Below are 13,819 nucleotides of genomic sequence, written 5' to 3' on the forward strand. Positions count from 1 at the left end.
AACCTTGAAGAATGTATAGAATGCCATTTGTTTTTATTTTGACACAGAATAAAGTCTCTTCATTAAGTATTTTCAGGCACTTTATTCAACATTGAACTAGAGGCAAGATAGAAATCACAGTTGTGATAATGACCAATTGTTTGTTGTTGCCACAGCTGCTGCAACTCGGTGGTCAGAACAGTCCTGGAATTCATGGACCCCAAAGTCCTACCTCCCTTCCCCATCCTACTCCCACCCCAACACACAGAGAGGGGCACAAATATCAGAATGGCTACTAATAGGGGCACCTGCGTGGCTCAGTCAGTTAAGTGTCCAACTTCGGCTCAAATCATGATCTCACAGTTTGTGGGTTCCAGCCCTGCATCGGGCTCTGTGCTGACAGCTTAGAGCCTGGAGCCTGCTTAGATTGTGTGTCCCTCTCTCTCTCTCTCTCTCTCTACCTCTCCCCTGTTCATGCTCTGTCTCTGTCTCTCAAAGATAAGTAAATGTTAAAAAAAAAAAAAAAAAGAAAAAAGAAAAAAGAATGGCTACTGATAAGTATTTTCCACCTACTTCCTTAGCTTTGGACAAGCCACATTTTATGATCCTTTAACATAACCCAGTGTGTGTTTTTCTACTATAATGTTTTTCTGACTCAATTCATCCACTGCTGAACTTCCTGGGACATTTTTTAGTGGTACATGCGTATATTAGGATATTAAAATGATATTGTCCCCTGAAGTCAAGGCATATGGCCTTAGGGAAGGTCCACTGTAGGGCATGTCTGGTCACTTATATTATCTGAGGGTGACTGGTAAACGACGCACTTTTGTGCTGTTGGTAAAATCTATTTTTTGTGTATTATAGTTCATGATTTATGGTAGCCTAACAGGCCAACCAATGGAGAGTGTTCGCAGGGTTGAATGGAGGTGTGTCAACTCTAAAAGATGTTCGGAGCATTAAAAGGTACCCTAAGTTATCTTTTGAAATGCAAGAGCTTCCTTCCTTTTCTTTGTGGCCAACCTCAGTATCAAGCACAGGTCTACACACATAGTAACACTTAATAAATACCTAAGTATTTGGCTGGGGGAATAGACAAACAAGTCAGGAAAATATCACTACCCCGTGCAAAAATCCAAAAAGCAGCCATCGCCAACTCTCTTCGTTTCCCTCACTGTAATATGTACAACCCTATACACACTAGTTTGTAAGCCAAAATCCTCAGTGGCAGAAGGATAGAGACAGGTAACTGAGGACCCAAGGTACTTGGACACTATTCACATCTCTGTGGTAGGCACCCTTCGCTTCTTCCTTTCAGCCCTCTAGCTCTTCCACAAAGCCCTTTGGTCCTTATCCAGAATACTTGGCCTCTTCATCTTTCTTAGAAGACCATCCATCAGTATAGAAGACATTTTATGTCTGTGAAATTCAGAGGGGGACTTTTCAGTCACTGTTAGTAAAAAGAGGCCAGAGGAAGAGAACTGGGTGAATTAAAGAAGGCACCCTTGGGTGGGGTTTGAGATGTGAGCTCCCAGAAAAATTGTCATAGTAGAGAAGGGGAGGTAGACTGGAAGGAAGAAGAGTTGGGAGGGAGCACCAAAACTCTAGTTTCTTTCTTCTCCTGGGAAAAGCAGTCAGTCTATGTCAAGGCCCCCTATAATCATGACATGTGAGGCTAAGAGCTTGCCCAAGTCAAGACTTGCTGAATCATCTCCTGCCAAGGTCTGTGGGGATTGAAATAGGGGTAGGTACTGACACAGGAAGCTACTGGAGTGGTGATATCTCAGATTTCATGGGACATGTGGCCATCTCAACCAGTCTGCCCCTCTTGAACTTTCAGTTCCTCTAGTGAGGGGTATTAGTGTAACTCTGGCATTAAATCTCAGCTTTTCCATCAATACTCACATTTATTTATTTCTTTATTTCTTTCTTTATTTATTTATTGAAGAGAGAGAGTGAGCACGGGGAAGTGGGGCAGAGGGAGGGGGAGAGAGAGAGAGAGGGGGAGAGAGAGAGAGAATCTTAAGTGGGCTCTATGCTCAGCACACAGCCTGACTTGGAACTTGATCCCACAACCCTGGGATCATGACCTGAGCCTAAATCAAGAGTTGGACACTGAACTGACTAAACCACCCAGGAGCCCCCATCAATACCCACTTTTATGCCTACTTTTTAAATGGAGGTGAACTTCAACATTTAATAGAAAATGGGAACAAAAGTTTTGTTTTAATTTTTTTAAGTTTTATGTATTTATTTTGAGAGGGAGAGCACAAACACAAGCAGGGGAGGGGCAGAGAGAGAATTCCAAGCAGGCTCCATGCTGTCAGTGCAGAGCCCGATGCAGGGCTTGAACTCACAAATCGTGAGAACTCACAAATCCTGAGCCGAGATAGTCAGACACTTAACCGACTGAGCCATCCAGGCACCCCTGCAACAAATGTTTCGAACTGTCCTTTAAAAATGGGTTGCATGGATCATTAGGCTTTGAGATAGCAAAGCAGAGAGGTGATGGTGAGACCCCAGAAGGATAGAGAACTTGCCCCATTTTCTCTTCTGTAAAATGTCAGTGATAATAATAGTGTCTTATGAAGGTTGTTGTAAGGATCCAATGAGATAATTCATGTAAAGGGCTTGGCAAATAGTAAGAGCTCAATAAATAGTAGCTCTTATTACTATCATTATCATGTACATAGTAGACTCTTTTAAATTCTGGAAATAGTTCTTCAAAGATAAGACTACTTCTTAAACCAATTATTTGGAGGAAGTATGAAAGGGAGGACGAAGTAAGGAATCCTTTTGAGTAAATACTTGCCAGGTCACTTGAGGCATATAGAAATGGAAGCAGTTGTACCTGACCCAGCACTGAGAAATGTGGATGGAAAGACAAGATTCATCCTGAATTGCAGGCTTTGGGAGAGCCCTTTATGCAGCACCCAGACTCTCAGTTAGCCATTTAAACAGCTGGCCGATGCCCTGTTCTCTCATCCTTATAGCAGTTCCGAATTCTGGCCTCCTTGTGCCCCTTCCCTCCCTGGTTCAGGGCTAGAAACACCTCAGGTAACTTCTTGTGAGCTGCAGTGACAGCATGGACAGCCAGCCTCACCAAGAAGTCAGCTGGGTGCAGAGACTGGGTGATGGCAGTGGGCAGCACTGGGCCAGAGGCCCACAAAGCCAAGAAGAGGCACACTACTTCGTGCCAACCAGCCTAATCGGAGCCTGAGGACTGAGATGCACCAGGAAGCCTGTGCTTTCCTATTCTAAGAGAAAAGGTCAAAGAGCTGGAGCCTGCGGCCGAGGAGAATGGCCTCTGCTAAACTGCCCTTCCCTTACATTCTTCTCTCTCTCTCTCTCTTTTAATAAGAAGGGTGTTCCTTTCCTCAAAGGGAGAGAGAGGGAGGGAGGGAGAGAGAGACTGTAAACTGTCCAAAAGGACCGTGAGAAAACAGGAAGCTTTGAAAAGTACAAGAGAAAGCAAGATGAAATCTATTTGCAGGCGGGCCCCTGGGGACATGTGAGGCATTGTTAAGCAGGCAGTTCATACAGCTATATCCTTCCTTCTGCTGAGGAGGGCTTTGCTGCCAAAAGGCTGCTATCTGGTCACTGCCTTAACCCCCTCAATGCCAGCCTGAGTGCTTGGACCCAAAGTCCTGGGCCCCTAAAAGCCCCCACCTGGTTTGTCCCCCATGGGGCATCCAAGAGCTGGAGTAGGAAGCAAAGCCATGGTGGCAAAGGTGGTGGGGACCTTTTTCAAGGAGACCTCATCCTCTTCTATCAGCCCTGCCCTCCGTCTTCAGGCCTCTACTTCAGACGAGGCTGCAGATGACCTGGTGATTCATAACTTAGGCAGCTCCCGGCTTCACCCATCTCAAAGGAGAATTTGTCCCGGAAATTCTGGATGGCTGCTTTTCCTGGACAGGTTTCCCAAAGACGGCAGCTGGTTCTTTGCTATTATGGAGTGTGGCTCTACAAGGATAGCATCCAAATCAACCCCTGCATGCTTACGCAGAATCTGGGAAGCATATTTCTGAAACATGGCTTAAGTCTACAGGCGCAGGTCTTTGGAGATACTCCAGCTGGCTCCAAGAAGCAGGGAGTCCAGAAGTGGAGCCAATAGCATAAGAGCCCAGAAGGGCAGTAATTTTTTTTTTTATAAAAAAAAAAATAGAAACACAGAATGGAAACCTTTCCTCTCCTCTAATTTTCCATCCTATTGTTAATGCTTAATCTCACAGTAAGCGAATGTTTCTGCTTGCTGTGGACAGCTGTTTCCACTGAGCACAGGGCAGAGAGAACCATTTCATGTTGCAACAGGGGGAGGGCTGTATGTTTGGAAGGATTTTTAGTGGTGCGAATCCTAAGAAATTAGAAACTGTTATTTAAACAGTCTCCCCTTTTTATAAGTTTTCGAGTAAAGGAGACAGAGCTGACGCTTGGAGTACGACTGGAGCAAGGCCTGTGTCTTTTTGCTAGCCATGTCAACCGTGTGAGGGGAATAACCCTTCCCTGTGACTACAGTAAAGCTCGGGTTTAGTTGTCTGGGCCTTTTCTCCAACATCACTATGCAGCCAGCCAGTCACCCGTGTCTGATTGACTCTGAATTCTGTAGCAAGGAGCAAACGGCCCTCCATCCTGTACCTAACTCCCAAAGCACCATCAACCTCTACCCATTACCAGATCTCCAAGAATCCACAACAACACTGATGGGGAGCAAAGGCTACAGGACACCATCTCGAGATGGCCCACCCAACAGTGGGATCTGGATCTGGAGCCTGGACAGGACACAAAGAGCCCTGTCATGTGATCTGTAAACTCAGACATGCTCTGAGATTCCTCTGAAGTGAAGAAAGGCAGCACTTTGTGGGGACATGGGGACAAAGAGGAGGAGCACCCTGGCAGTGCTTCTGGCACTTCTCAGGAGGCAGAGGGCTCTCCATTGAGGTGACTGATGCCTGTCCTCATTCAAGAAACATCTAAGAAGGGAGAAGGGCCACCTGTTTGACAAAAATACCCTTCAACACCCAATTATTTTTCTTCTGATAGTAGATACACTCTCCGAGGCAGCCACCTGACCCAAAGTGTGGTCTTCTGGGACAACCTGTCCCATCCCCCCAACCAGGAAAAGGAGGCCTTTGCAGATGACCAGTCCAATTTGTGCACCAGGCCCACCTGGTACTGAAGAGTATAAACTGTGCATCATTTCAGAGCTCATAACTTATACTGCAAGCCCTTTTCTTATGGAATCTGGTGGTGTGAGCATACATCCAGAGCCTAAACCATTCTCAGGGAGAGGTCATATTGAGTTTCTGAACCATAAAGTTGATCGTCAGGCACTCTCTAAACCATGTATGTGCACTATCATTGGGGTGGATGGAGGAGGAGGGGGCAGTGATTCATGAAAGGAGACATAAAGCTTTGAGCAGGGCTGGTTCACTGCATCATTGGGCCCAGGTTGCACTACAGCATGCAGTCTTCTGTGCCCTGGTGCCAGAGAGAATCCTCTAAATCCTCGGGTACCACCTGGTCCAAGAAATCCTCCAGGCCACTCTGAGGCCCTTGAGGTAGGCAAACAGAACTGCCTCTGCGTCCCCAGATCAAACCCAGCCTGCAAGCCCTTTTCCTGCAGGGGCTCTGCTCCCTGACATATCCCTTATTTCAGAGGTATCTTCTGCCTGGTTTCACAACTACTCCTGGACCTGACTTGAAAAGGCAGAAGTGTGAGTTAGTTGGACCGGACACGGGTGGAAGGGACCACAAGCATGGCTACCTTCATGCCTTAACAATGTATGTGTTCTGCCACCAGTTGGTTTGATAAAAAATACAGTTCATGCTGGAAGCCCAAGAGTAAACTCAGCACAGCAAATGAGGAGTGGCAAGCAGTGCCCGTTTGCACCTTCACTTTAGGAGACAGCAAACTCCTGGCAGGCAGGAATAGCTCTGTTAAAAGCGAAAGGCTCAAAGTGGGAAGCGGGAAGGAAATCCAAGTGCCTAATCAGAGAGAGATGAAGTGATATACGGAGTCCCTGGGCTCATGTGGCCAGGGCTAGCTTCGTGGGTGTGTGATCAATGCAGTCACAGCCAGCCCCATCTCAGAAGCGTCCTGAGTTTGGTGTCATGTTCTACTTGTACCATCTCGAAATTTCTTAATAACATTTGAACAAGGGGCCTTACATTATCATTTTGCATCAGGCACTATCAATTATGTAGCCCCTTCTGCACGCAGCTTCCTTCTCCTTCAACTCAGATGACTCAAGATGGACATAAATTGACTTGCAAACCACTGGGAACTTGAAGCAAAGGAGGGGAAACACAAGTGGGTGGCAGGAAAGGGCTGGAGGGAGAAACCTCCCTCCCCCACCTGCAGAGAATGCCCACACAGGTCTAGGGAAGCTCTGGTTCCTGACCCCGCTCACCCTGTCCAGGAGTGGCCAACACAGGAAAGCAGTCAGCTTCACAGGGGGTTCCTTCAAGAAGGGGGGGAAAGGGGACATGCTGTAGAGGGATTAAAGCAGGAACCGCCCCTCAGATGGATGGAGAATATCATCTGGACCCTATAAGACATGCAGTGACAGAGAAGGGAAACTTCCATTTCAAACAGAAAGGCTCTAACAATATCTGAGGGTGTGATTTCCCTCTCCTTCCCCCTCAGCTCTCTCTCTTCATGATGGGGATGGCACGTGCCAGTACATTAAACTACCCAATCCTCAGCAAGATTCCTTCTCATTCTAGAAGTGGAGAAGGGAAACAATGTGGGGAGAGGATGGGAAGAAGGGGGAAAAGCCTGGGAAGCCCAAGCATTTCTAAATAATACCAGTCAATGCCTTGACTTTTACAAATCTCCAACTCACACATTTTCTCAGCTGATAATATAGCAATTCAACCAAATGAATCTGATGCGGACATTTTAATGAAGATGCTCAAAATCCCTGAGCTCCATGGTACTTAGGAACAAAGAAACACTTCAGATGACTGTGCTCACAGTTATTCCTTGGCCCAAACAAGCATTTCTAAGGTCGTCGGAGGACTAATCTTGGAGTCTTTTTCATCCTGCCTCAGAGACCTGTCCTCAAATTACACTTGAAGTCCCAGTGTCAGGAAGGCGGAGGGGGGCGAGGGAGTGCAGTGTGAGAAGGGAGGGGGCAGTGCTAGAAGACTCTGTGACTCCTTTCTCTGTTTCACTCATTGGCTTGTAAGGAGAAGAGTATTATACTCAATTGCTTCTTTCTGGAATGGGAACTTTCCACATCACCTTCATCCTTTAACAACCTCATTTCCCAATGGGCCTTCCACCCTCAGACTTCCTCTACTGGCTCCCTCCACCCCTGCACACTGATTGCACAGTGAGACCAATAGGACAGGCTTCTCAGGGACCAGCTAAAGGCTGGCGTGGTACAAAGAACAGAGCAGCAGATGGGCCTGGGGTTAGCCAAAGACCTACTCTGAGCCTCAGTGACCCCACTGGTGAAACATAGTAGGAAGTTTCCTGGAGACTCTCTCCCCTTGGGCATTTGTACAACCCTCAGAGTCCTCCCTGTCTGCATTCCTCCCAGGGCCCACTGCCCACCTTGCATTTGAAAGGCTTCACGTCAGAATGAACGATCATGTGTGCCTTGAGGGTCTGTTTCTGCACAAAACTCTTGTAGCACAGGTGACACTGGTAGGCGCGGATGTTGGTATGAATCAGCACGTGTCTCTTCATGTTGGCCAACAGAGTGAACTCCCGCCCGCAAATCCCACATTTGTGTTCCTTCACACCCTAGAGGGAAGCAGATTCAAAAATACTGTGGTTAGCAGGTAACAGGCTTTCATCAGAATTGTAGTCTTCATTCTTCTGTTTGCCACACAAATCCATGAAGAGCCTGGTGACAGATGTCGAGTTCCAAATGGTGTGGCTTTAGCCTTGTTAACTGCTGTTTTCTTGAAAGGTGTTGATTACGTAATCTTTTTTTGTCTTCTGAAAACCATTAACTAAGCCAGAACTTTATTTTTTTTTAATTTTTTTTAACGTTTATTTATTTTTGAGACAGAGAGAGACAGAGCGTGAACAGGGGAGGGGCAGAGAGAGAGAGGGAGACACAGAATCTGAAACAGGCTCCAGGCTCTGAGCTGTCAGCACAGAGCCTGACACGGGGCTCGAACTCACGGACCGTGAGATCATGACCTGAGCCGAAGTCGGACGCTTAACCGACCAAGCCACCAGGCGCCCCTAAGCCAGAACTTTAGAGGAAAAGAACGCTACTGCTTTTGTTGTTCCTGATGCTACATGGGTTAATTCTACAATAACAGTTTTGGGGATTAAAAAGATTTTGGTAGGAGCACTGTGGAATGATAGGTGAAATGAGTCTATAATCTACCCTTCATGATAATGAAAAAATAAAACCTCCTAAAGTGATAATATCATTTCTCATATGAAAACCAATGTTTTCTTGAATTCTCATTAATACCTTGAAAATCCCAGGAGAACAATTCATATCTACTCTTCAATAAATTATAATAGATCACAGTGACCTGGGCTCCCATAGGTCATAGTGACCTCTATGTGATTTGGCTATGGAGCCTCTGCTCAGCTAGCTTCTGTCGTATAGAGAAATTTGGCAGTGGATATTTGAATACTTAAGCATTAATGTCCTCCCTTGAAAACATTTCCAGGAACTCATAGCATGAGTAGAGTATTAGCTAGTCCCAACTAACCAGTGCTGCCCTGAAAAGGCCTTTGCAAGCTATCTTAACACAGAATGACTTTTCAGAAGGAAAACTTAGAGAACCATGGCATTAAAACTAAAATTATTATGGAATTATAACAAGTTGCTTAGTTAACAACTGTACCTAATAAAACACATATTGCCTGGTATCCATAATGACCTGGGAGAGAGGAGTTCCAAGCTTACCTCTGAGTCTCTCTGCCTATATGTCCATTTCTTTAACTTGGGACTTGATAATAAAACAGCACTCCTCAGTTTTGGTGAGCCCATGGCACCCAAGGACAAGTTCAGGTCTCTGCCCAACCATTTACTGGCTATGTAACTGTAGGCAAGTTTCATGGCCTTTCCTGGTGATGGTTCTCTCATTTGAAGATGGTGGGTCATGAGCCAGGGACTCTTTCCAGCTGGAATACTCTTGAGTCTAGATGATTGCAGAAGAGTATGGATATATACTAATGAAGAGACCTAAATTTTAAGGCCCTCCTAAGAAGATGAATTTTAAGTGTGTTGCATATTCAATCAGTGAATTTAAATTTTTGAAATTAACGAAAATTATGTTCTTGATGTTTTTTAAAAGTTACTTCAGCATTTTTCTTCTCAAGATTGCCTCTACACTCATCTATGATTCAGCTGACCTGGGACCAAGGAGAAGTATCTACTTATCCCTGTTTTTGGAATTCTCTCAGAGATTTCTATGTCCACGGTAAAATTCACATATGGGCTGGCCTAGAACTCAAGTGAATGAAAGCCCAGACACAACTCCGGGAACAAAGGAAGCCACCTTGTCACTAATAGGATCAGTGAAATCAGAGAGGGACCCTCTAGGGGTTTTCAGGGGTGAGGGAGGGAAGGGGGTGGAGAAGAGAAAGACTTGACAGTAGTATTTCAGAGTCAGGTGCTGGAGTCCAAGATTCTGGGTGACCACCCCATGCCTCAGTGTCTTCATCTGCGAATCTAGAATAGTATCTGCAGGTTGCTCTTCCAGTTGTTAAAGAGGATTAAATAAGGAGTAAAGCACCTGATATACAGCAACCGTTATATAAACACTACCTCTCACTGCTGACACTATGAATTAAAATGCATTTTGTTTTCTAATTCCAGTGAGATGTTTCAGATACGAGGCTGCTTTGCCCATTTTGACTTCATTTTCTATCTTACGGAATTTTTATATGTTCTGAAATGCATCTTTGATTCCTTTTCCACACATGTAGGAGCCCCTGAAATCAGCAATGGTCCCCTTTGTGGGTGAATCTCAGTACAGGTTCTTTGCTGAGGATTCCTGCACTTGGCAGGGGCCTCCTCTCTGGATGGTATCTACAGGTGCCTTTTGTGGGGCAGGAGTTGTTTGTGCACTGCCCACAAGGCAGCCACACATTTCATCTCCACTACAGAGCCAAAAAAATGCCCCATGTTTTGTCCTAACCTATCAAATGAAACACACTATGGCCGGGTAGAGATGTTATCTCAGCTGAGCAAAGTCCTCCAGTGACCTTTCTGAATTAAAGAGTGTTTTTAGAAACTCTGGCTTGCTAGAAGTCTCTCCCGCCAAGAAAACCACTTGCGGTCAAAAGCGTGAGGGTAGCCAGTGGGGCAAACCTCTCCTCTTGGAAGCTCAAAGCAGACCCAATCAGTTTAGCTGGGTAAGTTATCAGGGACACTACTGTGGCTTCGCCTTACTTCATCCTGAATGACTCCAGGGCTCTGGTTGCAAACCAGGCTGAATTTAGACATTTGTGCCTGTATATCTCCTTAAAGACCTGAGCCCAGGAAAGATAAAAACAAAGCAGACAGAGCAGGATGCTCTTTCATTCCCCCCAGAAAAAAAAAACCACAGGGCCCTACACCCACCTAGGCAGGGGCTCTACCAGGGGAAGCAGAGGCCTTGCTGGATCCAGAGCCACGTGCATATGTGAAGCACTTCTCACAGCTGAGAGTGAAAACACCCCAAAATGTAGGCACTACTTCTGCAGCAAAGGACCAAGAGAATTCTCTAGAAGGTGGCTCTGATTAGCCTACCCCAGGCACAGAAATGGTTTGGGTAAATAATACCTGATGGCACACGCATACTAGGGCCCTGGATGAAGTTTCCAGAAACAGGATTTTAGGGGTGGCAGGAGGCTAAGAAGCAACAGCACAAGGACCAGCTGTTTCCTTCCGCATTCCTCACCCTCCTTTCCAAACTGCCCACATTATTTATTCCCAGGCCCATCTTAGACTCTAGAAGGCTGGATGGCAAAGGACTTGGTTGCTGGCCCCCCAGCGTCCCCCATTTCAAGGAGAGGAAGGAGGCCAGGACTCAGGGAGGAAGCCCCTCGCCCAGGGTTACACAGCTCCTCCCCGCCCAGGTGCGGGGCAGCGAAGGTCTGCGGGCCCCGCCCCCCCAGGGCTCTGCGCCTGCTCCCCGGGCGCCCGCCCGCGGCCTGGGTTCCGGCGGTACCTTGTGGGTGAGGGAGTGCTGCTTGAGGTGGTGGGGCTGCACGAACTCCATGCCGCACTCGGAGCAGATGTAGGGCCGGATGTCCTTGTGCTTCATCATGTGGTTCTGCAGCTGGCTCGGGTACTGGAAGGTCTTGTCGCACTCGGAGCAGCTGTACTGGATGGGGCCCCGGTGAGTGGTGAGGTGCCTCTTGAGCTGGGCCAAGGTGGGGAAGTCGAGGCCGCACTCCACACAGATGTTCTCGCGCCCGCTGGCGTGCTTGGCCTCGTGGGCCTTGAGCTCGCTGGGGTAGGCAAAGCCCCGGCCGCACACGCGGCAGTTGTGCGGCTTCACCTCGCTGTGCTGCATCATGTGGCGCTTCAGGTGGCTGGTCTGCGTGAAGGCCTTGTGGCACACCTGGCACTTGTGGGGCCGCGTGCCCTGGTGGGTGAGCATGTGGGTGTGCAGGTGGCTGAGCTGCTTGAAGAGCTTCCCGCAGCGGGTGCACGCGTGCGGCTTGATCCCGCTGTGGCCTAGGATGTGGGTCACCAGGTTGTACTTGGAGGTGTAGGACTTCTCGCAGGTGGGGCACTGCCAGCGCTTCTGCGCCCCGCCCACGTCCACGTAGTAACTGTCGTCGATGCGCACGTTCACGTCCACCCGCTCCACCTTCTGCTTGGCCTCCTCGCTCTCCTGAGGCTCGGCCTTGCGCGGCAGCAGCGCTTCCGGGGGCTGCTTGGGCAGGAAGGTGTGCCGGCTGAAGGGGAAGGGGGAGGCCGAGGGCATGAAGAAGGGGAACATGAGGCCCGGGGGGACCTTGGGGTAGTAGGGGTAGGGCGCGGGCAGGAACGGAGGGGGCGTCGGCTGGGGCCACACGGCGCTGGGCTTCACGGGCTCCTGCTTGACCGGCTTGCCCCCCAAGTGTTCCAGGGTGCGGTAGAACTGGAAGCCCACGTTGCACAGGTCGATCATTTGCGAGTCATACTTGGGGCGCGGGGGCTGCGGGAAGAGCAGGGAGAGGTTCGGAGGGCCGTGGTTTTTGCTCTCCTCAGAGTGGAGGGCGAGAGGGGCCTCTTCCGCAGGGTGGCTGTAGGGCATCTTGGTGGGCATGCTCTTCCGTTTTCGAGACCCTCCTCCTTCAAAGACCCCCGGGAATCCATCTAGGTGTCCTGGAGGAGGTTCATATCGAAATTGGGAAAAAGGCCCCCGGAGAGCTTCTGGGAAGGGGTGTCTTTGGGGAGCCTTCCCTCGGGAAACCACTGGCTGCAAGCAGTGGGGAAAGGAGGGGGCTCTCTTCACACCCAGATTGAAATGCACATCCTCATCTTTGATCATCTTCATTTCCTTCTGCATCCTTGGCAATTTTCCTTTAAAGAAAAAGAAACTTACTCTTTAAAAAAAAAAAAAAGAGCCCCCTTTTTCCTTAAGGGTTTTGGCTAGATGATCAGTACTAATTTATGATGAGTGATGTTTGTTTAATACTGACCCTCCCTTATCCTAGGGCCGTTCGAAGTATCACTGTTTTTTCCCCCTTAGGAACCCATTACTAATGCGGAAAGCTGTGGCCTCCCAGAGTGGGACCCTAGAGCTCCAGTGTAAATCCACAGCCACAGAATATCATCTGGGGGTTGGGAGGCGTGGGAAGGAACCTGAGAACTCAGCCAGCCACTGTGCCCACTTAAGATGAGGGTACCTAGGCCCAGACAGATGAAGGGCACGTTCATGCCCATCACCCCTCAGTACAGAAGTCAGAACTGGGATGTGTTCTTTGGGTTTTTTAACCTGAGAAAGAGTGCATCTGCCAGTGGTGACTTAAATGTGTCTTTTGGATTGTTTTCTGTTCTTAGGGAACCAATTTCCCCTGCTCTCCTCTCTGTCTTCGGGGCCTTTGCTGCTGGAGGAGGCGGCGGCGGGGGGAGTATGCAAGCCCACACAGGTGAAGAGACTTTCCTGCTCGATTTGGATCTCAGATTTTCCGAGTCACCCACTCCAAGCAAGGTGTGCTGCTGGGGTACATCAAGTGGATGAGATCAGTGTGATTAAGAAAAGCATACAACCCAGTGTTACAAAGTCATCTTGGTAATGTACACACTTTAATCTTCCACCTGAAGCCACCTCAGGTGAAAAATTCCAAGACTGTGAATCTCTAAAACTTAGACACACATGTGTCTAAGTAAAGCTTGGCCTTCGAGGACTCCTGAGGCACCTGACCTTGCCTTGCTGAGCCAGTTACTGCATCCTGGTGACTCTATCAGGTATGTGTGGGAGAGGTTGTGGGCTGAAGTCTAAACCAAGGACGAGGCTTCCTTTCCCACGTCTCCTTGTCACTTTTCTATACTCCTCGTGTGGGTAGTGGTAAAAACAACCAAGTGGCTGACTTGATGTTTCCATTGAGGGCCCTTTCTACCCAAATCCTCTGAGCTTGAATGGGATTGATTCCCTTTGCTCAACAGAGGCTTTCACAGAGCCAGTTGCCCTGGCCAGGTATGCAGTCTGGTCTGGGACCAACGGAGACAGGGCTGGGATAGGGTCCTGGATTAACTGAGGGCCTTGGCCCTTGGGAATGGCTGCATGCTGAGCAGTTAGGGTGAGGGTCTCAGGGGTGAGAAGGCCAACAGCTGCTAGTGATTTTCTCCAGTCTTTGATGAGGCAAATGCGGTTTCTGCAAGCACCTGAGTATTCCCCAAATCACACATATGTCTTGAGGTTTGAAAACTGCAGCACA

The 13,819-nt window shown here is 48.2% G+C and overlaps 1 protein-coding gene across 1 annotated transcript in view; it reads right to left on the reverse strand.

Annotated features, from left to right (window-relative positions):
- The window catches only part of ZNF366 (zinc finger protein 366), a 49,428-nt gene that overhangs the window by 8,628 nt on the left and 26,981 nt on the right, over nucleotides 1–13,819 (reverse strand). Inside the window, exons 2-3 of the mRNA XM_030322761.1 lie at nucleotides 11,116–12,461; nucleotides 7,541–7,732 (exon numbers count right to left, since the gene is read on the reverse strand). Coding sequence (XP_030178621.1) covers nucleotides 7,541–7,732; nucleotides 11,116–12,447 — 1,524 coding nt within the window. The 5' untranslated portion in view covers nucleotides 12,448–12,461. The remainder of the gene's footprint in view (nucleotides 1–7,540; nucleotides 7,733–11,115; nucleotides 12,462–13,819) is intronic.

The sequence above is a fragment of the Lynx canadensis genome, chromosome A1, assembly GCF_007474595.2.
Source record: "Lynx canadensis isolate LIC74 chromosome A1, mLynCan4.pri.v2, whole genome shotgun sequence".
Taxonomy (NCBI): domain Eukaryota; kingdom Metazoa; phylum Chordata; class Mammalia; order Carnivora; family Felidae; genus Lynx; species Lynx canadensis.